This window comes from Cervus canadensis, chromosome 12 (assembly GCF_019320065.1).
Source record: "Cervus canadensis isolate Bull #8, Minnesota chromosome 12, ASM1932006v1, whole genome shotgun sequence".
Taxonomy (NCBI): Eukaryota; Metazoa; Chordata; class Mammalia; order Artiodactyla; family Cervidae; genus Cervus; species Cervus canadensis.
In genome coordinates, this window is record NC_057397.1 from 34,856,158 (window position 1) to 34,881,705 (window position 25,548).

The 25,548-nt window shown below is 36.7% G+C and overlaps 1 protein-coding gene across 4 annotated transcripts in view; it reads left to right on the plus strand.

Annotated features, from left to right (window-relative positions):
- The window catches only part of TERF1 (telomeric repeat binding factor 1), a 40,503-nt gene that overhangs the window by 8,214 nt on the left and 6,741 nt on the right, over positions 1 to 25,548 (plus strand). Inside the window, exons 3-9 of one of the 4 annotated variants that reach the window (XM_043483655.1) lie at positions 4,228 to 4,349; positions 8,069 to 8,155; positions 11,311 to 11,460; positions 12,389 to 12,501; positions 14,726 to 14,785; positions 16,233 to 16,321; positions 22,435 to 22,544. In XM_043483655.1, coding sequence (XP_043339590.1) covers positions 4,228 to 4,349; positions 8,069 to 8,155; positions 11,311 to 11,460; positions 12,389 to 12,501; positions 14,726 to 14,785; positions 16,233 to 16,321; positions 22,435 to 22,544 — 731 coding nt within the window. Of the gene's footprint in view, positions 1 to 4,227; positions 4,350 to 8,068; positions 8,156 to 11,310; positions 11,461 to 12,388; positions 12,502 to 14,725; positions 14,786 to 16,232; positions 16,328 to 22,434; positions 22,545 to 25,548 lie in introns of all 4 variants that reach the window. The other 3 variants (XM_043483654.1, XM_043483658.1, XM_043483657.1) reach the window with 3 other exon arrangements.

The window sequence follows — 25,548 nt, forward strand, 5'->3', positions numbered from 1 at the left end:
TCCACTGACTTTGTTCGTAGTGATGCTTCCTAAGGCCCACTTGACTTCACATTCCTGGATGTCTGGCTCTAGGTAAGTGATCACACCATCGTGATTATCTGGGTTGTGAAGATCTTTCTTGTATAGTTTTTCTGTGTATTCTTGCCTCCTCCTCTTAATATCTTCTGCTTCTGTTAGGTCCGTACTGTTTCTTTCCTTAATTGTGCTATCTTTGCATGAAATGTTCCCTTGGTATCTCTAATTTCCTTGAAGAGATCTCTAGTCTTTCCCATTTTATTGTTTTCCTCCATTTCTTTGCATTGATCACATAGGAAGGCTTTTTTATCTCTTTTTGCTATTCTTTGGAACCCTGCATTCAAATGGGTTTATCTTTCCTTTTCCTCTTTGCCTTTTGCTTCTCTTCTTTTCTCAGCTATTTGTAAGGCCTCCTCAGACAACCATTTTGCCTTTTTGCATTTCTTTTTCTTAGGGATGGTCTTGATCACTGCCTCCTGTACAGTGTCACAAACCTCTCTCCATAGTTCTTCAGGCACTCTGTTTATCAGATCTAATCCCTTGAATCTATTTGTCACTTTCACTGTATAATCGTAAGGGATTTGATTTAGGTCATACCTGAATGGTCTCGTGGTTTTCCCTACCTTCTTCAATTTAAGTCTGAATTTTGCAGTAAGGAGTTGAGTGCATAATCACTCATAATCACTCAGTTAGACTATGGTAACTTTGTGGTGTCTCTTAATACTGTCATACATTACTGGCAACCAGCATATTTGAAACCTCTTATTCGACTTTGACTTCAGCACTTACTTAATAAGGTAATATGATTTAAACTATAATATCTCTTTCCTTTGTCTTCATAGATTATTTTAGACTGTGATGACCAAGCCTGGTTCAGTTTATCAGTAATGGCTAATATTTATAGCATGGTAACTTAAAGGACCTTCTGATGCAAATATTTGCATATTTATATTGGGGTTTGCAATTTACAGAAGGCTTTCCCAACAGTCTCTAGTGGTAGACAGTATTACATGAAGCTGTTTACTTATGAACTTGTTGTGTTACAGGAAATCCCAGCCTGTTAGTACCACTCTCAGGACTCTCGCTAATCCAACTCTGGCTTGTGTAGCGTCAGAAGGTCCTTTAAATGACTGTGCTGTAAATAATAGCCATTACTGATAAACTGAACCAGTCTTGGCCATTACAATCTAGAATAAATGAGGACAAGAGAAAGAGATATTATAGTTTAAGTCATATTCCTTTATTGAATAAGTGCTGAAATAAGCTCAACAAGAGGTTACAAATATGATGGTTGCTAGTAATGTGTGACAGTAATAAGAGTCACCACAAAGTTACCATAGTCCAAATGACTAATATCTTTAAGATATCAAAAAAGGGTAAAAAAATTTCCTATTTTGTGTGTGACTCCATGGTTTAATCTTGAAGTTCCCCAGAGCACATCTTAGATATAATAGGCTGGGGTTAGTGAACAAGAATCAGTATATTTCAGGCAGCATTTAAAATTTCATTTTAATTTATATTGGATTTTCAGCTATATATAACCCTTCTGCTTATTTTTTTAGTGGTTGCTGTATAGCATCACTGCCTAATAGAAATATAAAGTAGGCCACATGCATGCGAGCTAAGCTGACTCAGTTGTGTCTGACTCTTTGCAACCCTGTGGACTGTAGCCCACCAGGTTCCTCTGTCCTTGGGATTCTCCAGGCAAGAATACTAGAGTGAGTTGCCTTGCCCTTCTCCAAGGTCCTTTCCCACCCTGGGGTCGATCCAGAGTCTCTTATATCTCTTGCATTGGCAGGCAGGTTCTTTTACACTAGTGCCACCTGGGAAGCCCAAAGTATGCCTCATATATAATCAGAACTTTTCTAATAGCTATATTAAGTAAAGTAGAAATAGGTAGAATTTTAGCAATGTCTTATTTAACCCGGTATTTCTAAAATATATGTCAACATATGATTGATATAAAACGAGATATTTTACCACCTTTATTTTAACTGTTCAGTAATTATATATAGCTAGTGGCTGCCGTATTAACTTTATAGTCTCCTGCTCCACCTGATTTTAAAATATGGCAAATGTCTTAAAGGGGAAACTTTTGTTTATGGCACGCTCCACCCTCTCATGGGACTTTATCTTAAGATCTACGCAACTGGAAGTTTTCCATACTTTCCACCCCAGCTTCCTGCACTGGCCCAGAACTCAGCAAAAGCTTTGTGGGGAAAAGCTAGCCATGTATTTTCAGTTCCTTTAGTTTCCAGTCCACCATGCTAGCCCCAAGGTAACCACCAGAAGCTCTTCTTCCTCTTACCCCCAGTAAAGCCTCCCTGCCTGGAGCACACTGGATCTTCAGCCTTTTCAGCGAATGAGCCCAGGGAGGAAAAGAGCTGTGAATCATCAGCTCACCTGAGAGGGAATCTCTTTCTAGGATGTATTCCACCTAGTTCTCAGAGCTTCCACAGCTCTTTCCTGTCTTCAGCAACATGATTTTGCAGTTTGTCCTCATTTTTTTTTTCTGGTCATAGTGAGAGTGTTGCCCTGCTGCAGTGTCATCATCCTACCTCAAAGTGAAAGTCTATACTGTAAAGTTTTTTTATCATTTTTCTTTTGGATTTATCTATTTCTAATTGAGGCCTAATTGCTTTACGATGTTGTGTTGGTTTCTGCCATGCAACAATGTGAATCAGCCATAGGGATACAAGTCTCCTCCCTCCCACCTCCCAACTTATCCCATGCCTCTAGGTTGTCACATAGCACCAGCCTGAGCTCCCTGCACTATATAGCAACTTCTCATTAGCTGTCTGTTTTATACATGGTAATGTGTGTATTTCAGTGCTGCTCTCCATTTGTTCCACCCTCTCCTTCCCCTGCTGTGTCCATCTGTCTGTTCTCTGTATCTGAGTCTCTATTCCTGCCCTGCAAGTAGGTTCATCTGTACCATTTTTCTAGATTCCATATATATGTGTTAATATACAATACTTATTTTTCTACACTGTAAAGTTTTTTAAGTTAAGATCTAACATACATACAGTTTTTTTGTATGTCACATTTATAAGAAGGAAGGTAGATTAGCAAGAAGGGTTGGATAATGTCAATCAAGAAAAACTTCTTAGGAAAGATGAGTATTGAAATGAGCTGTAATATATACTTAGTGAATAGATTAGCGATTAGAGGTGCAAGACATGTAAGACATACATGGTGAAGGTTCTGAATTTCAAAATGAGAAGTTTGTGTGTAATTTGTTAAGTAGTTATCAGCCACAGTGAGTGTTTCATGAGGATAACCTGATCAAAATTCTATTTTTAGAAAGTTTAACAGTAGTACAAATATTATCTCATTAAATATTCACATGGTATTTACAATTGTGCCATTTTATAGGTGAGAAAACTGAGACTTAGAGAGGTGAAATAGGTTTTCAGCATCCTAAAGATGATAAGTGATAGAGTCTGGAATAAACTCCGAAGTTTTTACAACCACTGTATGATATATTGCAACAGATACAGTGATGAGAAAGAGGAGTAAAACAATGACTCCTTAGATTTTTAAGCCTTTATAATTGGAAGAATCTTAGTAGAGAGAACCTGAATGCCTGTTTCAAATATCTACAAAATATATAATAAGGATTTCAGTTAGTATATGCTAAGATCAGATTTCTATTTGAGGTTTGTTACACTGCAGTTAGACTTATTTAAGTATTCTGTTACTGTGATACCTTATATAAAATGTTTCTTTCAGCTCTTAAAATCAACCCATATGTATATATATTGGCTGCTCTGGGTCTTTGTTGTGGTGCACAGGCTTCTCTTGTTGCATGCGTGGGCTTTCTCTAGTTTCAGTGCGGGCCCAGTACCTGTGGTATGTGGGCTTAGCTGCCCCACAACACATGGGATCCCAGGTCCTAAACCAGGGATCAGACTTGAGTCCCCTGCATTGTAAGACAGATTCTCAACTACTGGACCACCAAGGAAGTCCTTAAAATAAATATTTTAGTAGAGAAAAGCTTCAAATGTTTTGTGAACTCGTCTAGCATTTTCTATTTTAAGTTGATTTTAATGAGGAAATTAACTTGAAAAATCTTTCCTAAACTGGCATATATAAGAGCAGTGCCTGGCAAATAGAATACAATCAGTCAATATTTAAAGAAAGTAATTTATAAAAAATTGACAAAGTTCTTCATAGTTTTCTAAGGTACTTGTTTTTATTTTGGTTTAAAAGATGCACAGTTTGAAAGTGATGAACGAATTACACCCTTGGAATCAGCCCTGATGATTTGGGCTTCAATTGAAAAGGAACATGACAAGCTTCATGAAGAAATAGAGAATTTAATTAAAATTCAGGTATGAGTATTCTTTGTGTTTATAATTATTATTTTCCTAGAAAATAAAAGCATGACATTTAAAGAAACTTAAGAGCTACTGTTGGACAATGAACCTTTAGTAAAATTCAATATAATTATTCTCTTTAGAAATTTGACATGAACTCTAAGAACTGGAGTTAATGTTTGTTACCTAAGTGCATATTGCCCCCACTTTGGAAAATAGGGGCTTCCCAGGTGGCGTAAGTGATAAAGAATCCACCTGCCAATGCAGGAGATGCAAGAGACATGGGTTTGATCCCTGGGTTGGAAAGATCCCCTGGAGTAAGAAATGGTAACCCGTTCCAGTGTTCATGGTCAGAGGAGGCTGGCGGGCTACAGTGCATCAGATCTATTTAAAGATCACTAAACTTAAAAACACCAGTGATTTGTGCTCTTCCACTCAAGGTTATCAAATGATAGAAAATGAAATGGATTTTTGTGATTAAGAGAATGTAAAACTAAAAAGAGAGAATGTAAAATTTTAACTATATAGAGAATTTTACAAGTAGCCTGTTGAAGAGTGAGAAACTAAAGAAAACCATCCAAAGATAGAAGGGAAAATATGTTTTGCTTACAGGAAAGCACGTTCTCAAGATTTTCATAGTTAAACTAAAATCCAGGTGGTGTCACACCTTCTCAAGAATTAATCATTGATCGTGTGGTGACTGTCAAGTAGAATTAAGCCTGAAGAAAATGGGCAAAAACATGACTGCTGCTTTTAAGAATTTCAACTCAGGCCAAAGGGATCTATCATGTTATCCCAAACTTTTGGAGGTCAAGGTGAAGCAGCCTTTGTTAAATTTGCTAGTATAAAGTTGAGCAAGTTACTGTGAAATACATAGCAAACATGTAATAATATATTGCTTACTATTTGAAGATATTGTTCTAAGTACTTTCATCAGTCAGTCAGTTCAGTCTCTCTTTTTGACCCCATAAACTGCAGCCCGCAGGCTTCCCTGTCCGTCATCAACTCGTTCAAACTCATGTCCATCGAGTCAGTGATGCCATCCAACCGTCTCATCCTATGTCGTCCCCTTCTCCTCCTGCCATCAGTCTTTCCCAGTTCTACAGCACACCAGGCTTCCCTGTCCATCACCAACTCTCGGAGCTTGCTTAAACTCATGTCCATCGAGTCGGTGATACCATCCAACCATCTCATCCTCTATTGTCCCCTTCTCCTTCCTTCAATCATTCTGAGCATCAGGGTCTTTTCAAATGAGTCACTTCTTCCCAATCAGGTGGCCAAAGTACTAGAGCTTCAGCTTGAGCATCAGTCGTTCCAGTGAATATTTAGGATTGATTTCCTTTAGGATGGACTGGTTTGATCTCCTTGTGTTCAAGGAACTCTCAAGAGTCTTCTCCAACACCACAGTTCAAAAGCATCAATTCTTTGGCGCTCAGCTTTCTTGATGGTCCACCTCTCACATCTATACATGACAACTGGAAAAACAATAGCTTTGACTAGACAGTTCTTTGTTGTCAAAGTAACGTCTCTGCTTTTTAATAATGCTGTCTAGGTTGGTCGTAGCTTTTCTTCCAAGGAGCAAGCACCTTTTAGTTTCATGGTGCAGTAACCATCTGCAGTAATCTTGGAGCCCAAGAAAATAAAGTCTGTCACTTTCTGTTGTTTCCCCATTTGTTTGCCTTGAAGTGATGGGACCGGATGCCATGATTTTAGTTTTTTGAATGTTGAGTTTTAAGCCAGCTTTTTCACTTTACTCTTTCACTTTCATCACTTTCAACTAAAGAGGCTCTTTAGTTCCTCTTTGCTTTCTGTCATAAGGGTGGTGGTATCTGCATCTGAGGTTGTTGATATTTTTCCCGGCAACCTTGATTCCAGCTTGTGCTTCATCCAACCCAGCATTTCGCATGATGTGCTCTGCATATAAGTTAAATAAGCAGGGTGACGATATACAGCCTTGTTGTGCCCCTTTCCCAATTTGGAACCAGTCCCTTGTTCCATGTCCAGTTCTAACTGACCTGCACACAGATTTCTCAGGAGGCAGGTCAAGTGGTCTGGTATTCTCATCTCTTGAGTTTTCCAGTTTCTTGTGATCCACACCGTCAAAGGCTTTGGCAGAAGTAGTCAGTATAGCAGAAGTAGATGTTTTTCTGGAATTCTCTTGCTTTTTCTATGATCTAGCCAATGTTGGCAATTTGATCTCTGGTTCCTCTGCCTTTTCTGAATCCAGCTTGAACATCTGGAAGTTCACAGTTCATGTACTGTTGAAGCCTAGCTTGGAGAATTTTCAGTGTTATTTTGCTAGTGTGTGAGATGAATGCAAAATTTTGTGATAGTTTGAGCATTCTTTGGCATTGCCTTTCTTTGGGATTAGAATGAAAACTGACCTTTTCCAGTCCTTTGGCCACTGCTGAGTTTTCCAAATTCACTGCCATATGGAGTGCAGCACTTTCACAGCATCGTCTTTTAGGATTTGAAATAGCTCAGCTGGAATTCCATCACCTCCACTGACTTTGTTCGTAGTGATGCTTCCTAAGGCCCACTTGACTTCACATTCCAGGATGTCTGACTCTAGGTAAGTGATCACACCATCATGGTTATCTGGGTAGTGGAGATCTTTTTTGTATAGTCCTTCTGAGTTTTCTTTCTACCTCTTCTTAATATCTTCTGCTTCTGTTAGGTCCGTATTGTTTCTGTCCTTTATTGAGCCCATCTTTGCATGAAATGCTCTCTTGGTATCTCTAATTTTCTTGAAGAGATCTCTAGTCTTTCCCATTTTATTGTTTTCCTCCATTTCTTTGCATTGATCACATAGGAAAGGTTTCTTATCTCTCCTTGCTATTCTTTGGAACCCTGCATTCAAATGGGTATATCTTTCCTTTTCTTCTTTGCCTTTTGCTTCTCTTCTTTTCTCAGCTATTTGTAAGGCCTCCTCAGACAACCATTTTGCCTTTTTGCATTTCTTTTTCTTGGAAATGGTCTTGATCACTGCCTCCTGTACAGTTGCATGAACCTCTGTTCATAGTTCTTCTGCACTCCATTTATCAGATCTAATCCCTTGAATCTATTTGTCACTTCCACTGTATAATCATAAGGGATTTGATTTAGGTCATACCTGGATGGTCTAATGGTTTTCCCTACCTTCTTCCATTTAAGTCTGAATTTTTCAATAATGAATTCATGATCTGAGCCACGGTCAGCTCCCGGTCTTGTTTTTGCTGACTTTACCCAAATACAAAATAGTTTTGTTTTCTTTTTTTTTAATCAATTGGGGGAAATAAAAAAGGCCTGTTTATAAAATGCTTATTCAAAAGCATCTGGCTTCCTGGGTTTCTATTAGTGATTTTCCTAGGCTCCTAAATGACAAATTTTATATATATATATCTATATATAATCTCTCTCCTAATCATCTCAGATACCATCCATCTGCCTCCTGTCTTATTTCCCTTTTGTTTAAAATTATTATTTTGGTGAGTCCTCAGTATATATAATGTAACTTCTAATTTATTAATAATTAAATAGAAGAGGCCAGTGAAAAATTTCATGTCTTTTTGGACCACAGTTACTTCATCTTTGAAAAGCTATTATATATCATTTATCAAATCAAAATTGTTAAATTGTATAAGAATATTTTAGATGAAGTAGTTTAGACCTTACCTGAGTTATTTTAATATTAAACAGCAATTAGATATTTTAAAAAGGAATCTAAGGTATGTATTTGTCATTCTGATTTTTAGGCTATAGCCGTTTGCATGGAAAATGGCAATTTTAAGGAAGCAGAAGAAGTCTTTGAAAGAGTATTTGGTGACCCAAATTCTTACACGGTAATTATTTACATTAGAATTTTAGAGCTGGTTATGTGGAATAAGAAAAATTGAAAGAACATTGGGAGGGAAAAGAAATGCTTTCTCTTTTAAACAGTATAGTTTTTAAAAAAAAAAAAAAGTGTAGTTCAATAGAAATGTAATGCCAGTGGTGTGATTTTTAAATTTTCTAGTGGCCACATTAAAAAAATAAGAAACAAGTGAAGCTAATTTTTTTTAGCAATCCATGTGAAAAAGCATTGGTGAGGTATTTTGCACTCCCTTTTTTGGACAGTCAGCCCTCTGTATCCTGGGTTCCATATCCAGGGATTCAACCAACTGCAGATGGAAAATATTTAGGGGGAAAAGTTCCAAAATGTTTCAAAAAGAAAAATGTGAATTTGCCACACTCTGGTAACTATTTACCTAGCATTTACATTGTGTTAGGTTTTATAGGTTATCTAGATATATTTAAAGTTTACAGAAGGATGTGTGTAGGTTATATGCAAATACTGCACAATTTTATATATATAGAAGGCTTGAGCATCCTTGGATTTTGGTATCAGAGGGGAGTTCTGGGGCCAATTCCCTACCAATACTGAGCAACAGCTATACGAAGTCTTTGAAATCTGAGGTGTATTTTACACTTAAGTCTAAACTCAGGGCTCACACATTTCAAGGACTCCATGACTAGTGGCTGCCGTATTGAGCAGCACAGGTATGGAAGAATGCATTGTAACTTGCCTGTTTTTCTGATGGTTTCTTATGTGATCACTAATCTTTCTGTGTATGTGTAATATTAAGGTCAATAGAAGTTAATTTTTAAGTATTTAAAAACAAAGTGTTGTAGGAATCAAGTAAGCTTATCGAAGAAGTAAAGATAGTTTTATACAGTTTCTAGTAAACTTTTAATTGAACAATGGCATACCTTTAGAAGAATACGTATAGCGTAAGTAGATATATTTTCGCAAAAGGAACACCCTTTGTGTGATGACCTCTTAGATCAAGAAACAGAACATTACCAGCACTCTCTAGTCACTGTCCTTCCCACCTTCTCAAGAATAACCCCTCTCCTAACATGTAACATCCAAGATTAGCTTTACTTATTTCTGAACTTTATATAATATAATCATATAGCAGGTTTCTGTTTGTCAGAAAGATCCACTGCATTGCTTGTAACAATTGTTTGCTTATTCTCATTGCGCCATTGTAGGAACATACCACAGTTTATCCATTGTATTGTTGATGGACATTTGAGTTATTTCCAGGCCGTTAGATTCCTTTACATGCCTTTTGTACAGCAAATATATGTGTCTCTGTTGGATAATACTTAGGAATAGATTTGATAGGTTATAAATAGATGCACATATTGTTTTAGTAGATAAGGTGAAACAGTTTTCCAAAGTAGCAGTATCAGTTCTTTCAGCAGTGTGAGAGAGTTCCAGTTGCTTCACAGACCATGTCTGTGGTTTTCATTTTAGTCACTCTGGCAAGTATTAGTCATTCTAGCAGTGAGGTAGTACTACCTTATTGGGTTTTAATTTCTGTTTCTTTGATGATTAATGAAGCTGAGTACCTTTTCACATACTGGTATGGGGAGAGGGAAACCACTTTAATTCATTGAGAAACAGAGCTTTTAGTAAGGCTCATTCTATCTCTGATTTGCCCCTGTTCCTAGGATGTACTCCTCCAGAGATTTCAGCTGAAAACCTGATGTTTATTGGGTTCCTTGCCTTAACTTTTTTGCCTTAGCACTGTGAGGTGACTAAAAACTCCACTCTGCTTGTACTTCACAGAAGAGGAAATTTTATGGCCAGTAAACATAAAGAGAAAATGCTAACCTCACTAATACTTGTTATTAGGGCAGTACCAAGTAATATGGGCTACCCTAGTGGCTTAGCAGTAAAGAATCCACCTGAAATGCAGGAGCCGCAGGAGAGACAGTTCTGTCCCTGGGTCGGGAAGATCCGCTGGAGCAGGGCATGGCAGCCCACTACAGTGTTCTTGCCTGGAGAATCCCATGAACAGAGGAACCTGGTGGGCTACAGTCCACAGAGCTGAAAACAGTCAGACGCAGCTGTAGCGACTTAAACACGCACCACGCTTGCACCAAGTAATATTTTGAAATAACATTTTCTGTACCTCAGAGTGGCAATGATTAAAATGTCTTAGAACACCAACAGTTGGCTCAAAATGTGGAGAAATTATAGCACTGCTATACCTTCTTCTCAGGACTATAAATTGGTACTTAAGCTTCAAAGAGTATTTTAGCAAATTTATAAGCATGCATTCCAGCAATTCCACTTCTAGATAAATACCCTAGAGTAGCTGTTCTTACTTTCACTGTGTGCTTTTAAAGTCATGAAGCTTCATTTAAAAAATAAAAACAAAAAAAAAATTCAGGCCCAACTGTGAAAATTGCTCTGAGATAGAGCTTGAGAAGTAAAATTTTTTTTAAGCTTTATAGCTTAATTATGCAATCAGCATTGAAAGAACTAAGAAAAATTTGTGCTGTTTACAAGAAGACATGTTGAAAAATGTTTAATAGAATTGTGGAAATAGAAAATAGCCTAAATACTTACACAGGCTGGAAGGAAAGATGAATAAGTGGTATTTTTTATCAATAGAATACTATTTAACAGTGAAAGTAACTAGTAATTCTATAAGTATCAAATCAGTGTGGATAAATATCATAAACCTGGAGTTGAGCAGAATAGAGAAAGTTTCAGAAGAATACACATAGTATAACACCATTTGTATAAAGTTAAAACCATGCTAAACAGTACTATACATTGTTTATGGATGCATACATATGTAGTACAAGTATAAAGGAATGCATGGATATGCTAAGTTCTAAATTCAGGATACTGCTTATCTTGAGAAGAAGGCCAGGAAGGACAAGGAGTGCCATCAGATTATGATAATCAGACTTCGATTGAATAAATAATGTTTTATTTCTTAAACTTGATCATAGATATTTAGGTTTATAAGTTATTTTAATCCTTTTGTATATATGTAAAATATAGAATATTTTTTTGTCAAAAACATATTGGTAGGCATTTAAAATGGGAGAATTTGTAAAATCTTGAGTTTTGGTTTACTGACTTTCTTCAGCTAAACAATATGACAGAATTTCTAGTATCTTATTTGTGATTTGTTTCTTCTGTTTTCTTTAGCCTTTTAAAAGGAAATTACTTACGATAATCTCTCAGAAAGATACATTCCATTCCTTTTTTCAACACTTCAGCTACAACCACATGATGGAGAAAATTAAGAGTTATGTGAGTTGTGTGCTAAATGAAAAGTCATCAACATTTCTAATGAAGGTATGTGTATTTCAGAGAAGCTCTAAACATAGACTTACATTGTTATAATAAAGGAGAATACTTGAAATAGAAATCCTTAAAAACTAATCAGAAATTTAGTTAGTGATTTTATGGAATAGTGTGGTGAAATGTTACAGTTAGTGCATCTAAAAGAAAGTTTATTTCTGATCTATGTAGTATTTCAGCTTTTCAAAGTAAGTCTTGAGGAAAATTTTCACAATAAAAAGTTGAGGGGAAAACTTACCAAAATGAAATGAAAAATAAGTGAAAAAGAAATAGTTTTAATTTAATTAAATTTAAAAGAAAATCTTAGCATATTTTTGGGAAAAGTCAAGTTGGACTGAAGAAGGGCTACTACAGACATTTTTTTTTTTTAATCACATTTTATCCTGTCTTAGCTCCAGAAAGTTGTAATATGTTATATTGGAGCATTGATTAATTTGAGACAGTTTCATTTTGAAATACCTAGAATCTTTTTTCATTTTATTTTTTCTTTAAGTAAACTTTTATCTTAAAATTGTCTATAGGGCCTTCCCTGGTGATCCAGTGTCTAAGGCTCTGCACTCCCAAAGTAGGGGGACCAGGGTTCAATCCCTGGTCAGGGATCTAGATCCCACAGGCCACAACTAAAGATCCCACATACCTCAACTAAGACCCAGCACACTCAAAGGGGAAAAAAATATTCTGCAGCGCGTTGTGTGTATCAAGTACATTTACAAGAAAAGCCCTTCTCCATGATGCTTATAAACCAAGCAGGTGGCTGACGGTCATGTCACAGTTACTTGGGGAAACAATACACTGCCCTTTATTGGTCTGTAAAGAGATACTTTTGTTATAACTATCAAATAACTAGAAGGCTTGATTTAATACTATTTGTTTTTAATGGCTTATTGCATTCCTTCCTCTCCCACATCCCTGTTTTTTTAAGGCAGCAGCAAAAGTAGTGGAAACTAAAAGAGCAAGAACAACATATTCTGAAGATAAACCTAATGGTAAAGATGTTGAATTGGCAACTGAAGCTAATTTGGATACAGGAAAAAGGTTTGTAAATTCATTAGTACATTTTTGTCTTATGAATGTAATATCTGTGTAAAAGTGATGGTAGTGAGCTCTTATTAATAAAAATAATTTTTGAGCAGTAGGTATATTGTCTTACTGATGACTAACATTTGTATATTTGGAAGTACTGTAGAGTTACATCATGGCTTATGCAAATTCTGTTGCATATGCTAAGCAAGAGTAGAGAGAAAACAGTACTGTGTAGATAGTGTGATATCCTTTACTGTTCTCAGGGAATATGAGCTCTAGAACAATATTGAGGCTGGAAGCCTGAATCATCTGTGTCCCTTAGTTCTCAAATCCTACATGCCCTCATGTGACTGTTGCACTGAGGGTTATTCTGATATGTTAAAATATTGTTCATCTTCTCTGTGCATGCATGCGTGCTCAGTCGCTTCAGTGGTGTCCAACTCTTTGTGACCCTGTGTACTGTAGCCCACCAGGCTCCTCTGTCCATGGCATTCTCCAGGCAAGAATACTGGAGTGGGTTGCATGCCAGGGGGATCCCAGGGGATCTTCCCATCTCAGGGATCAAACCCGCCTCTCCTGTGTCTCCTGCATTGGCAAGCAGATTCTTTACCACTGAGCCACCAGGGAAGCCCTTCATCTTGTCTCAGGGCAAGCTAACTCTTCATCTGGTGGACAAGTGCAGACACTGATTTGCTCCAGTGTTGGAAGGAAGCAGGCTGTGTCATTCCTACATATTGGGAGAAAAGAATTCAATTTCTAAAATTATTTCTTCTTTAGGGATTTTTTCGAGGGTAACTTTTGCAGAATTGACTTTTATCTTTTGCTTTGGCTTTAGAAACTAACTTTATTGAAGACAATAAAATCTACCATTATAGAGATCTTTTCTAATGAACCTATGGTCCATTCCTCCCAAGGCCAAATAGTCAAATCCTTGTGGTCTCTGTATGGATATAGTATTACTCTCTTCTCAGGACCATGGCTTAAGCGCTGTGAACCCCCATCTTAACTACTGATTTAGAGGTGGGAGTTGGAGTCTGAATTGGATGGATGTGGCATTGGTCACACCTCAGGACTGACCTCAGTTTTTAAGACCTATTTTGATAAGTCGACTTTGCTGGAGGCAAAGTTTGCCCTTCAAAGTCTAGCTTAAAGATCACCTATAAGAAATCTAGCTGAGCTCTGAGCATTTGTCACTTCCTGTATTCCCATAGCACCAAGTTATACTTCTGTAGGATGGCTTATCTTGGATAGTAACATACCTGTTTACCTGTAGATTTCTCTCTAGATGGAGAATTCTTTGAAAGTTCATAAATAGCTTTGAATCTTTGATGCCTGGTTCATTACCAGACATACATTAAATCTTGTAGGGTACTAGACACCAGGAGAAAAACCAAAAGCTAGAGACAGAGTAAAGTTTAAGAATCAAGCAAATATTAAAACCATCCTGGGACTCACATTCACCAGTTTCAAAGCAAGAATCAATAAGATGCAAGTAAAACAAGGATAGGATCAAAAATGTGATTTCGAAGTCAGACAAATGCTAGGAAAGATGAAATGCTTATGCTGTCGGTACTAGATGAAAGAAATATTTTCTTTTGGCAAAGCTTATAAACTGTTTGAGGCAATAAGATTTATAGACTTGAAACAGAAACAGTAGCAGACATTACATAATTAGTTGTTGAAGTTTACTGATAGACTTAAATGCTGAAGGAGTTGACGATCTGCTTCTAGAAAGTGTGAGCATGGAGCTGGGCCTCAAAGGATGATTTACTGGTGGGTGGAAGAGGAAATGTCCTTTCAGTAGAGAGGAACAATTCCAGAGGAAGGCATGAAGCTGTAAATGGTCCTGCTGTGTTTGTTGGAGCTAATTTTAACTATAGCAAAGGAGAAGAATTTTATAAAAAGTTCAATTGAAGACTGCTAGGTAGGATAAGAAATTCATATTAATAAAGCTCCTTGAGAGAGTTTCTGAAAGAGTGATATTGTGAATGTTCAGTTACAGCATCACCTCTGCTGAACTTATGTTTGGGAAAGACGTTGATTTGGTGTCTCTGGAAAGCACATCTGGGCAAAAATGAGCCATGTTGTAGTGTACTGTAAAGGTCCTAATTTTACCAGAGTTTCTTTCCAGAGATGCTTTTTATAAATTGAAATTTGACTTGACTGTGTGGAAAGTACTATCCTTATGAACAATTTCTTATGTTTGCATTCTTACAAATGTTTTCTTCTTTTAAAGTGTTAGTGACAAACAGTCTGCGGTAACTGAATCCTTAGGGGATACAGTATCCTTATTGAGGTGAAGTAAATTTGACATTTTTCTTCTCTGTTTTTCAAATCTTTGAAGCAATTCATGCAAACCTAGGTAGATTATAATAGCTGCATGCAAACGCTATGATTTGAAGAATGTCACAAAGTCTTACTTACCTCAACAGATATTAAGACCCTTGAAATGGCAAACTGTGGAGACCTGCCTCTTCGGATCCTGGGTTGTTTCACATTGTTTCTGCAAGGAGCACACAAGCAGGGAGTCCTTGAATTTAAATCAGATAATTAGTAAACTTGATAGTATCAGAAACAAGGGCATGATGCTTGGGCAGGAAAGGGAAGGAGGTTACATTTCTGATAATGTCCCAAATCCTGATTTTAAGAAATTATTTTAAAAACTGTTTAATCTGCTACAAATTTTGTAACAGACAATGTAGCATATTCAGAGAGCAGAAAGTCTGCATGAGTGATTGCCAAGTATAGAGCAGTTGGGATGTTAAGTGGAACCTTGGAAGGGAGTGGCTGATTTGGTGTGAAGGAGGTCACTGGAGATGAGGAATTAAGGGGCCAGGATGTTATCTGGTTTATTCATGTAAACATGGAAATAATTCATGGTAATGGCAGCACTCAGAAAAAGATCTGTGAATGATGGGAAGTGCTTTGGAAGGATAACAAATGATTATGGAAAATAGTAAATGGCGATATGCCTCAATGGCATGAATCCTCAAAGGCTGAGGTTTCTATGAAACAGGATCCTGAAAGTGACATTTGGAAACAGGAAGTACAGAGACCCACCTGCAAAACCCTCTGGTTCATGGAATGTGGAAGATGAAGCTAATCTCTACTCAAGGCCATGAACAGAGAAATGTCCCCAGGGGAGAGCTAGACTTTAGACAAGGTGTAGAAGTTGAGACTGGCATTCCAGAGCACACAAAATTTGAGAAGGGAGGGAAAACATTTGTGGTTGCATTAGCATTTCTGGGGTAGAAGTATAGATTTTAGGTGATAATAAAAGAGCTGCCTAAGCTTAAGTAAACTTTTTTTCCCTCTCATTTTAGTTTGCCCCTTTATAAATTGTAATAATACAAACTTTGCAGAATTGTCCAAAATTTCTGCCCCTTCCTATATTTCCAAACAATCTTACCTTTCCAAAAAGCCCTTTTTCAGAATCTATAATTGTGATATCTACCATCATGTATAAAAGAATTTTGAAATTTCTCCAACTGAAAGGCCAGAAGGATCTTGATTTCTGAGTAAATGAAGTGGAGAAAATAAATGATGGGAGAGCAGAAAGTCTTGACAACAAAAATCTTAAAGAGACCAAAGGTTAAGATGGGGTACTAAGCAAGGGGAACACCGAAGGAAACAGGCCAAAGTAGAAGCAGGTCCTAGATAGAGATTGAGTCAAATCCTCTACCTTTTCCCATAGCCTTTCTAGTCCTTGCAGAACAAATCACAAGCTTTTGTGTTTCATTTAGGTCTCACAAAAATCTCTTCTTATCTAAGTTGAAACGTGGAAATGAACAAGATTTTAAGAAGAAAGAGGAAAGAGTGGAAACTCTTCAAAGTCAAAGTAAGTACATTTATTACAGGTTTAGGAATGGAGAATTGATACTTCCTTGAGAGCAGTCCAACCCTTGACCTAACATCTCAACATACAGACATACTTCAGAAAAGGAAAACACAAAGGGATTAAATGCCTTGGGTTCATAGAGTTAATTAGAGGTGATGCTTAATTTAGAAAGTTAGAGTTGGTGCTTGTTATTTATGGTAATATTCTGTAAAGTCATCCTGAACACTTAGTGAATATTAAACGCTTACAGAGGAGTACAGGGTTAGGTTCTTTTGAGCCTCTGGTGACAACATTTTGGTCAACTGTTCAAAATATAACTTTGTTCTATGTGTTTTTGTTGAAAGTCACCTTATTTAGTATATATTACTGATTTGTTACTGGAAAAGGAAATGGCAACCCACTCCAGTATTCTTGCCTAGAGAATCCCATGGGCAGAGGAGCCTGGCAGGAGTCCATGGGGTCACAAGAGTCAGACACGACTTAGCGACTAAACCACCACCACCATTGATTCATTAACGTTGAATCCACGGTCAACAGCCCTGTAACTCATGCCTAAATGATGCTTATCTAGCATACATACTTTTTTCTATAAGGAACATCATACATAGCCTTCTTGCACTTAGGAACCCTAGATAGCACTTCCACAATACACTTGGGAACCATTTTAAACAGCAAAATTACCTCCTGAAAGCCCAAAAATACAGCACTAAATAGACTGTAAAAAGAATTATTTCTAGTGTGGGAACTGAAATAGGAAGACAGAACTTCACCTAATTTAACCTCAGCTGGGAACATGACTCAGATATTTTGCCACTCTGTGCATGTCCACAAAAGCACTGCAAGTTTTGATTTTTGATTTACAACTTTCAACAGGTGAATTTTCAAATACCAGAATCCATGACTATTGTGAGGATGACTGTATATAGAATCTAACTACTCTCCTCATTGCATTTAGAGTTTATTATCCTTATAAAAAACATTGCTAGATTAAAAAAAACAGTAACCAAAAAAATCTTAAAAGCAGTCCATAATTATTTTCAATTACAATTTGATTATAAATTCCTCCATGGTATGCATTCATTCAAAAAATGTTTATTGAACGTATTGTGTTCTAATGCAAAGATTTTTAAATATTTTTGACTCAAACCTAAATATTTAATGATCAATATAAAAATAATAGATATACCACCTTGATGCCAGGTACATGGTAGACCTGCAGTAATACTTCTTAAAATTTTTTATTGATGTATAATTGACTTACAGTGTTGTGTTTCAGGTGTACAGCAAAGTGAGTCTGTTTCACAAATATATACATACACTCTGTTTTAGATTGTTTTCCTATATAGGCTACTACAGAGTACTGAGTAGAGCTCCCTGTGCTGTAATATATGCAGTAAATATTAATTGAATAAATTTATTCATAGTGGATGGCCAATGATAAGGCAAAGAAATACTTGCTTCAGTGAAGGTCCTGGTGAAGTTCCTAGAAATAACTAGAAATCAAAATTTTAATTTTAGTGTATGTGCTGCCAAAGTGAGCACTGGAGTCATAATTCTAAACTAAAATAATTGAGGGTTTTTTCCTGGACTTTTAATTTCATAATACAAAGTTCAGAGAAATGGAAGCATATACTTTTCTACACTGTAGTTGATCAGTAATTAGACTGATGAAGGCCGTAATCCCTTTGTAGAGTGATTTGACAGTGACTGTGAATATTAAACAGACGATCCTATGAGTTTTAGTACATTTCTTAACTTTTTGTTAGTTGTTAGTAGTATATACGTGTGTGTGTGCGCGCGCGCGCTCGTGCACATGCTTAGTCCGTCAGTCATGTCCGACTCTTTATGACCCCACTGTCCATGAAAGTTTTCAGACAAGAATACTGGAGTGGGTTGCCATTTCCTCTTCCGGGGGATCTTCCTGACCCATGGATCAAACCCACATCTGTTGCATCTCTTGCATCACCTGAGTTCTATGCAAAAAAATTTCACCAGTATTCAGTGAAATGATTAATATTTGAATTAGAAGCTTTTTACCCATAAACTCATTTAATCCTTAAAACAATCTGAATCAGTGCATTTGTTTTTTAATCACCCCCATTTTACAAATGAGAAGGCCAAGACAAAAAGAGGTTAAGTGTAGAAAGCCCTTGGTCACACAGATCATGAACAGAACCAGAGCCACAATAACATTTCTGAGTTTTTAGAGCCCATGTCCTTAAATGCTGAGATAGATAAACTGCCTCAAGGGGAGGATAGAATCGAAGCAAATAAAAATTTATTAAAAAGTGATGAGGTTACATATGTACGTAAAAGTATATTTACATTTAATTTTTAAGAGGTGAAACTGGAGGATTCAGTGAAGTACACATTAATGCTATCTCATAAGAAATATATCAGTAAACTATGATTCCTTCAAAATAAAGAATAAATAATAAGAAATACTTTGATAGCTTGAGTCAGATTGCCTCTATAACAGTAAATATAAACTTCAGACTACTGTTGATTTCAGCTGTAATGGTGAGAGTAGCAAAAAAAAGAAAAGATTTGATTAAATACAGTATTCTTTGGAAATACTTTTCCTCACAACTTTGCAGATTTTGTTTCTTTATTTTCTAACTGAATGAGTGTTGCTGTGGGCAGTTTGATATCAACCTGACTCGCCTCCCTTTGTATATGAGTGGCTTTTTCTTCATAGATGCCCAGTTTTTCTTATTTGTGCATTTAATGCTATAAATTCTCCTTTTATTACTATCTTAGTTTCATCCCTATATGTTATATTTTTATTTTCATCAAAATATATTTTTTACTTCCCTTGAGACTTTTCTCTTTGATCATCTGGACTATTAAGCTGTTTGTTAAATTTTCAAATATTTAAAGATATCCTAGGTATTTTTCTATTAATGATTTACAGTTAATTCTGTTCCAGCCTGAAGATGTACTTTGTAGGATTTCTTTTTCTTTTTTAAGACTAGCTTATGGCCTAGAATGTGGTCTATCTTGGTGACTGTTGATGTACACTTAAGAATGTGAATTCTGCTATCATTGAGTGTACAATGTCGATTAGGTCAAGTTGATTCATAGTGCTTTTCAGATGTTCTATATGTATGCTTATTTTTTGTCTTCTTCTTCTACTAATTACTGAGAGAAAGAAGTATTGAAGTCTCCAGCTATGATTATGAATTTCTCTTCATTGTTAATCTGTTAATTTATTGTTTCCTTTTTGCCTTTTTAGTCCTCTAGCACCTGTTTGAACAGTTCACAATATGAAAATCTCTGTTCATAACGGTGTGGTTTCCATTAGCCTTTACCAACACATACGGTCTTCCCCTGCAGTGATACCACATCGTCTCTATCACTGTAGTTTAGAAATAACTCAGTATGTGACAGTAATTTCCTTCATCATGCTGCTATTCTTTAGGAACATCTTAAGTATTCTTGGTGTTTTCATCCTCCATGTTGTCGGGGGCGGGAGGAAACTTCATGAAAGATGGCAAGCAGTGAAGCTGCTACCACTCCATAGGCGCCAGAAAGTGTACAACAAGACTCAGTGGGTCGGAACAGGGCCGTTTGCTACAGCACAGCAGGTTGTACATGGCAACAGCATGGTTGTGCTGGTTTCCCTCGCCAGGTCCCAAAGACAGCAGAATGCACCCAGGTAGATGCTGCACAGGCAGTAGGTTGTATTGGAAAGAGGAACTTGGGGCCAAGGGTGCTGTTTGAGTAAGCAACAACCAAAACATTGTAGTAAATAATCCAGTTCACTTCTCCAGGAGAGAGTAGCTACATGGTGGTCAGCCTGTGGTTCCGGTGACCTATTTAGGTACCTGAAAGTTTACTAACTTCAGAAACTGTTTAGTAAAGTCTTGTACCTTCAGCAAGAACTACAGGAATGCTCAGAGCTCATGATTAATTACCTCTCCTTAGACGTCATTTTAGAATAATCTTGTTAAGTTCTACAGAGAACCCTGTTGAAATTTTATTTGAAATTACATTGTAATAGATAATTTTGGAGAGAGCTGACGCATTTATATTATCTTCCTATGCACAAAAGCATTTCTCTATTTAGATTGTCTTATGTATATTTTTCTTACAGCATGTATGCGTGTGTGCACACACTTAACAAATATAGTAAAACTTTATAATTTACTGCATGTAGATGTTGACTACTTTTGCTAGATTTATCCCTAAGAATGTTTTATATTTTGTTACTATTGTAAATATTATCTTTTGGTTATTTAAATATTTTAACTGTTGCTAATGTACAGAAATACTGTTGAGTTTTGTTTATTGATCTTGTATGGAACCATCTTGCTAAAACCCTTTTTTAATTCTATGTGTAGATTCTTTTAGGTTTCTATACAGTACAGTAGGGATGAGGGGCTCCAAATCTGTGCAGTCAACACCATACTGCCATCTCTGCCTCAGAAACAAAGGGATTGATAAGTGACTTACCTGAGGGTAAGCAGCTGAAATAGGTGGCATAAAATCAGAACTCAAACCCTAGTTCTTTTGATTCCACATATTATGATCTCTAATCGAACATAAACTTTTCTGCACACTTAAAAAGATTTGTAAAATGAAAACATAGAAACTATATTTATTTTTAAAAATCTGTATAAGTGAACCTATGTAATTGAAAACCACATCATCCAAGGATCAACTATACATATACAGTTTTCTTTGAATAATGACCATTCTATTTCTTTTCAGTTGCATATACATTTATTTCTTATCCTACTAAACTGTAAATAAGAGAGAAAGATTTATTTCTTATACTGTGTCAGATATTCCTTAAACATTATTTTAAGAAACTACAATGATCCTATAAGGTAAATATTCCTTTTTTTAGCAGATGATGGTAAGACAGGCATTGGGAGGTGAAATGACTTGTTCAGAGGCATGAGAGAATCAAGATTCAAAGCACATCCCCTCTGATTTTTTTTCTTTGTTTTGTTTGTTTTTTTTGCAGCTCTGTAACTTTGACAATCAGCAGTTAGTCCTCATTCACACTGTCTATAGATTTTTTTTAAGTGGTGGTAGTTAAATAGATAACGAATATATAAATCTTCTTTGATGAATCCTCATTACATTTTCCAGAGAAGGCAGTGGCACCCTACTCTAGTACTCTTGCCTGGACAATCCCATGGACGGAAGAGCCTGGTGGGCTGCAGTCCATGGGGTCACTAAGAGTTGGACACAACTGAGCGACTTCACTTTCACTTTTCACTTTCATGCATTGGAGAAGGAAATGGCAACCCGCTCCAGTGTTCTTGCCTGGAGAATCCCAGGGACAGCAGAGCCTGGTGGGCTGCTATCTGTGGGGTCACACAGAGTCAGACATGACTGAAGCGACTTAGCAGCAGCAGCAGCAGCATTACATTTTCTGAGACAACCGCACACAGCTAGATGCAGTATGAGACAGGCCTTATTTTTTTGGCCCAGGCAGCTTTGTTGAGCGCAGTGTCAGTGCATACATACGGAGTTCTCATCTACTTCATGGCGTATTTCCAGATCTCTTTGAATGCCAGAGGGACTTCTTTCTTTCTTTTTGGCTTTCTTTCTCTTTGGTCTTTGTTACCGTGTACAGGCTTCAGGGCGACTCCAGCTGTGGTGTGTGCGCTTCTCACTGCTGTGGCTTCTCTGATTGCAGAGCCTGAGCTCTGGGCACCTGGACTTAGCTGCCCACAGCATGTGGGATCCTCCCGGAGCAACAATTGAACCCTGTGCCTCCTGCGTTGGCACATAAGTTCTCAACCACTGGACTACCAGGGAAGCCCCCACAGGTGCTTCTTGAAACCTACTCCATTGATAAGTTTGTGGATGTTGCTGGTGTCATTTCTAATCACCATCTCATTGATGGCAGAGTGCCCCTTCTCGCCACCCTCTGCAGGAGCGATTCTGCCAGGCCCTTGTTGGAAAGGAAACACATGCCCCCTGATTTTCAAAGGCTGATTTTTGCGTTTATACCATACTGCTTCCAGATTCAAAGGAAAAAGATTAAACAGGTTTTTTTAATAGCTATAAAATAGGAATTTCATGATAACCTTTAAAAATATAATTCTTTTAATGTGGGCAGTTTTTGATGACAGTGTTTCTGCTTTTAGGTGGAAGAAAGAAAAAGGAGAACAGTAGGCGAGCCTCTGAAAGTAAGAGAGTACGTATTTTAAAAAGTCAGCCTGTAACTCCTGAAAAGCATCGATCTAGGAAAAAACAGGTACTTGTTTATTTTACTTTAATAATGCTTAATGTATGTTAAAGTCATAAGGAGTAATTGTGATTATTTCACATTATTTCTGTTCAACTCTAAAAAATCTTGAGAATAAAATGTTTCCTCTTTGCCATCTTAGATAAGTTGATCAAAATGCCTGTTCAGAGTTCACTCACATTTTAAAGATAATCTTAAGCTGGGTATTAATGACATTTATTTAGAATTATCCATCCTACAGTCCATTTATCAGATGTAGGGTAAAACTTAAATCCACACGGTAAAACTTATTTTTGTATCTTCCTAACAGAGGTTCAGTTTAAATAAGATTTTTGTGTGCTTTAAAAAAGGGGATACCAAAAAAAAATAATAATAAAAATAAAAAAAATAAAATAAAAAAGGGAATACCATTTGATATAGAGTTTTCCTATTCAGAAATCTGAGTCAGTTTTAGGACTCACTCATTTGTTTTTCCTCTCAGTGATTATAGTCCTGTGCTATTTGTCCAGTTTCTGAAACCATTGTTTATTGTATTTTATCTGGTTTTCTAGTTGTTTACAGTAGATGAATAAATTATTTAAGATGTTTTTTTAATAAGCTGTTTGCAAATGGTTCATTGTTGATATGTTGGGGTAGGGTCAAGTCCTGGACTCTCCAGGTTGGTCTAAAATCCAGAAGTCTCTGCGTTATATACTTTCTTTCCCTGTGATTCTTCTGGTAACAATTCTAAGTGGAATTATAGGTGTTACTTAGAGATATACATAAAGAAAACAGTTTCTCTTTTTTTTATATTTGAAACAACATGTGGGATATCAACTGTACAATTAAAGAATAGAATATAGGTGATATTGTCTATCACTATTTATTATGCCAAAAAATTCTGTGTCTGGTTTTATTTCTAGCTTTCTACTGTTGGCATTTTGGTGGGATAACTTGTTAAATGAACGACCAGTTTTATCTTATTTTGTATTGAGATTTGAATTCTTTAAAAATTTTGATTGCAGTAGTCTTGCACAGTTTCTTGGACAATTTCTTTCTCCTGCATTTGTATGTTAAACAAACAAAGGTATTTTTGCCTGCCTTATCACAATTTAAAAAGAGGCCGTCCTTTGTAAATTTATTCAGAAGAAAAGTAAGTGGCTTTCAACAATAAAGACTTTTTTCCCATGGATGGTATGTGATGGGAATTACTATACAGTATTTTTAAATTATAAATGATATCATTGTTTAATATATATCATCTGTTTTATTTTAAAACATGTCTATACTACATAGAGCACCAACATACAGGTATGACCAGGAAACAAACCAACAGTCCTGTCTCAGCAGGCAGTGAGTTCAGTCTGTGTCTTGAGATTGACTATTATTTTTCACAGTAAGAGAAAAAAAGGATAGGATAGGAAAGATGAAAAGAACATTATTCCCAACTCCTTTTGAGGAATCTGAGTAACAAAGTGGAAGGATGTTTTAGTTTTTAAAGCTCCAAAGCCCCTTCTCTCCAGTCAGTTGGTGTTTCAGTATGGACCCTAGGGTGGTAGACCAGCTGGACTTGAGCAGCACAAGGGCACACTGTTTAAAATAACATCCATGTGTTACTGCAAACAGTGGGAGGAATGGACTGTGCTTTCAGACTGATAGTTTACTCGTTCCTGTTTTATGAACCCATAAAGTTTATGGGTTCATAAACTATCAGAACTGCACCACCACAATCGTGACACAGCATCTGCTCAGTATAAAAACTTTGTCTGGGGGGGGGGGGGGAAATCCAGTTGGCCCTTGGGAAAAAATGTCCTGCATTGGATGGTGCCAATACTTAATACTCAGTTATGAACCCACAAGAATATGTGCTTTATAATGAAGACTAGAAATCAGGTCTCTAAATCGAGCTGCTTTTTTAAAATTAGTATTTTATATGATTATGTTTGCCTCCCACATCTTTCCTCTGAGGCAGAAAGTAAAGGGGTAGAAAACTGGTAGGTTCTATTCTTAGAGACACACACAAGGTTTCTTTCTGTTTGGGGACTACTATGATTCTCAGTTTCTAGAACAGTTCAGTCTCTGGCAGCTTCCTCAGCATCATGGTCTGAGATCTCCATATTCCTGAACAATGCCAATCTGAAGGTTTTGTGTCATGGGAGAGAGAGGTCACCGCTTTAGCTCTGTCTTTCTCTCATCTGAGAGAAGTAAAGGGGGCAGGTAGGAGCAGACCTTGGAGTCATCAAGTCATTACTGGAGAATACAGTAGAGCAAGCCTGTAGCTTGCCTGGTGGCCGTGTAAGGAACAATCCCTTCTCCAAAGTATAGACTTATTATTTATCAGATAAAATAGATGCCTTTGAAATGATTTATATGAACTAGTGGAAGGTAGTTGCTCATTATATATTTCGAAGTTTAGATTTTCGACTTGATTACTCACACCAAATCAGGCTTTAAAAATAGACCAAACTAGGCTAGAATGTATACATTTCAACAGATAAGAAAGTGCAAAATGCCTGTGCCATTTACTGACATAGCACTAGATCCAAGGACTACATTGGTGTAAATAAACGATACCATTTTTAAAGCATTGGGTTTTTTTTCTAAAAGGCATTAGAAGTGATATACAATTTTAAAGTGTAAGTTGTATAACTTTTTAGCCTTAAGGAAAGAAAAGATCAGTGCATTTTAATTTGTTCTGTGCTGTCTATATCTTGAGTTATGAGCATGGCTAGATTTAATTTTATTTTTTTCAAGAAAGCAAAAGACAGAATAGTACCAAGGGCACAGTTTTTGCTCTTATCCTTAAATACATTATCTTAGACTCTTAGTTAACCATGTGTCACTGTGAAGGGAATCTAGTGTAATAGGTCACCAGTACAAAGTAAAGAAATGAAAGCGTGTTAAGCAAAAAAGTAAACTTATGAAATTGTGCTGTCCTTACATTTTCTTTCTAATCTTAACACTGGTAAGTCCATTGTGTCACTTATTCAGTTCCATCTATGAACAATAGAGATTGACCTCTTTAAGTTTTCTC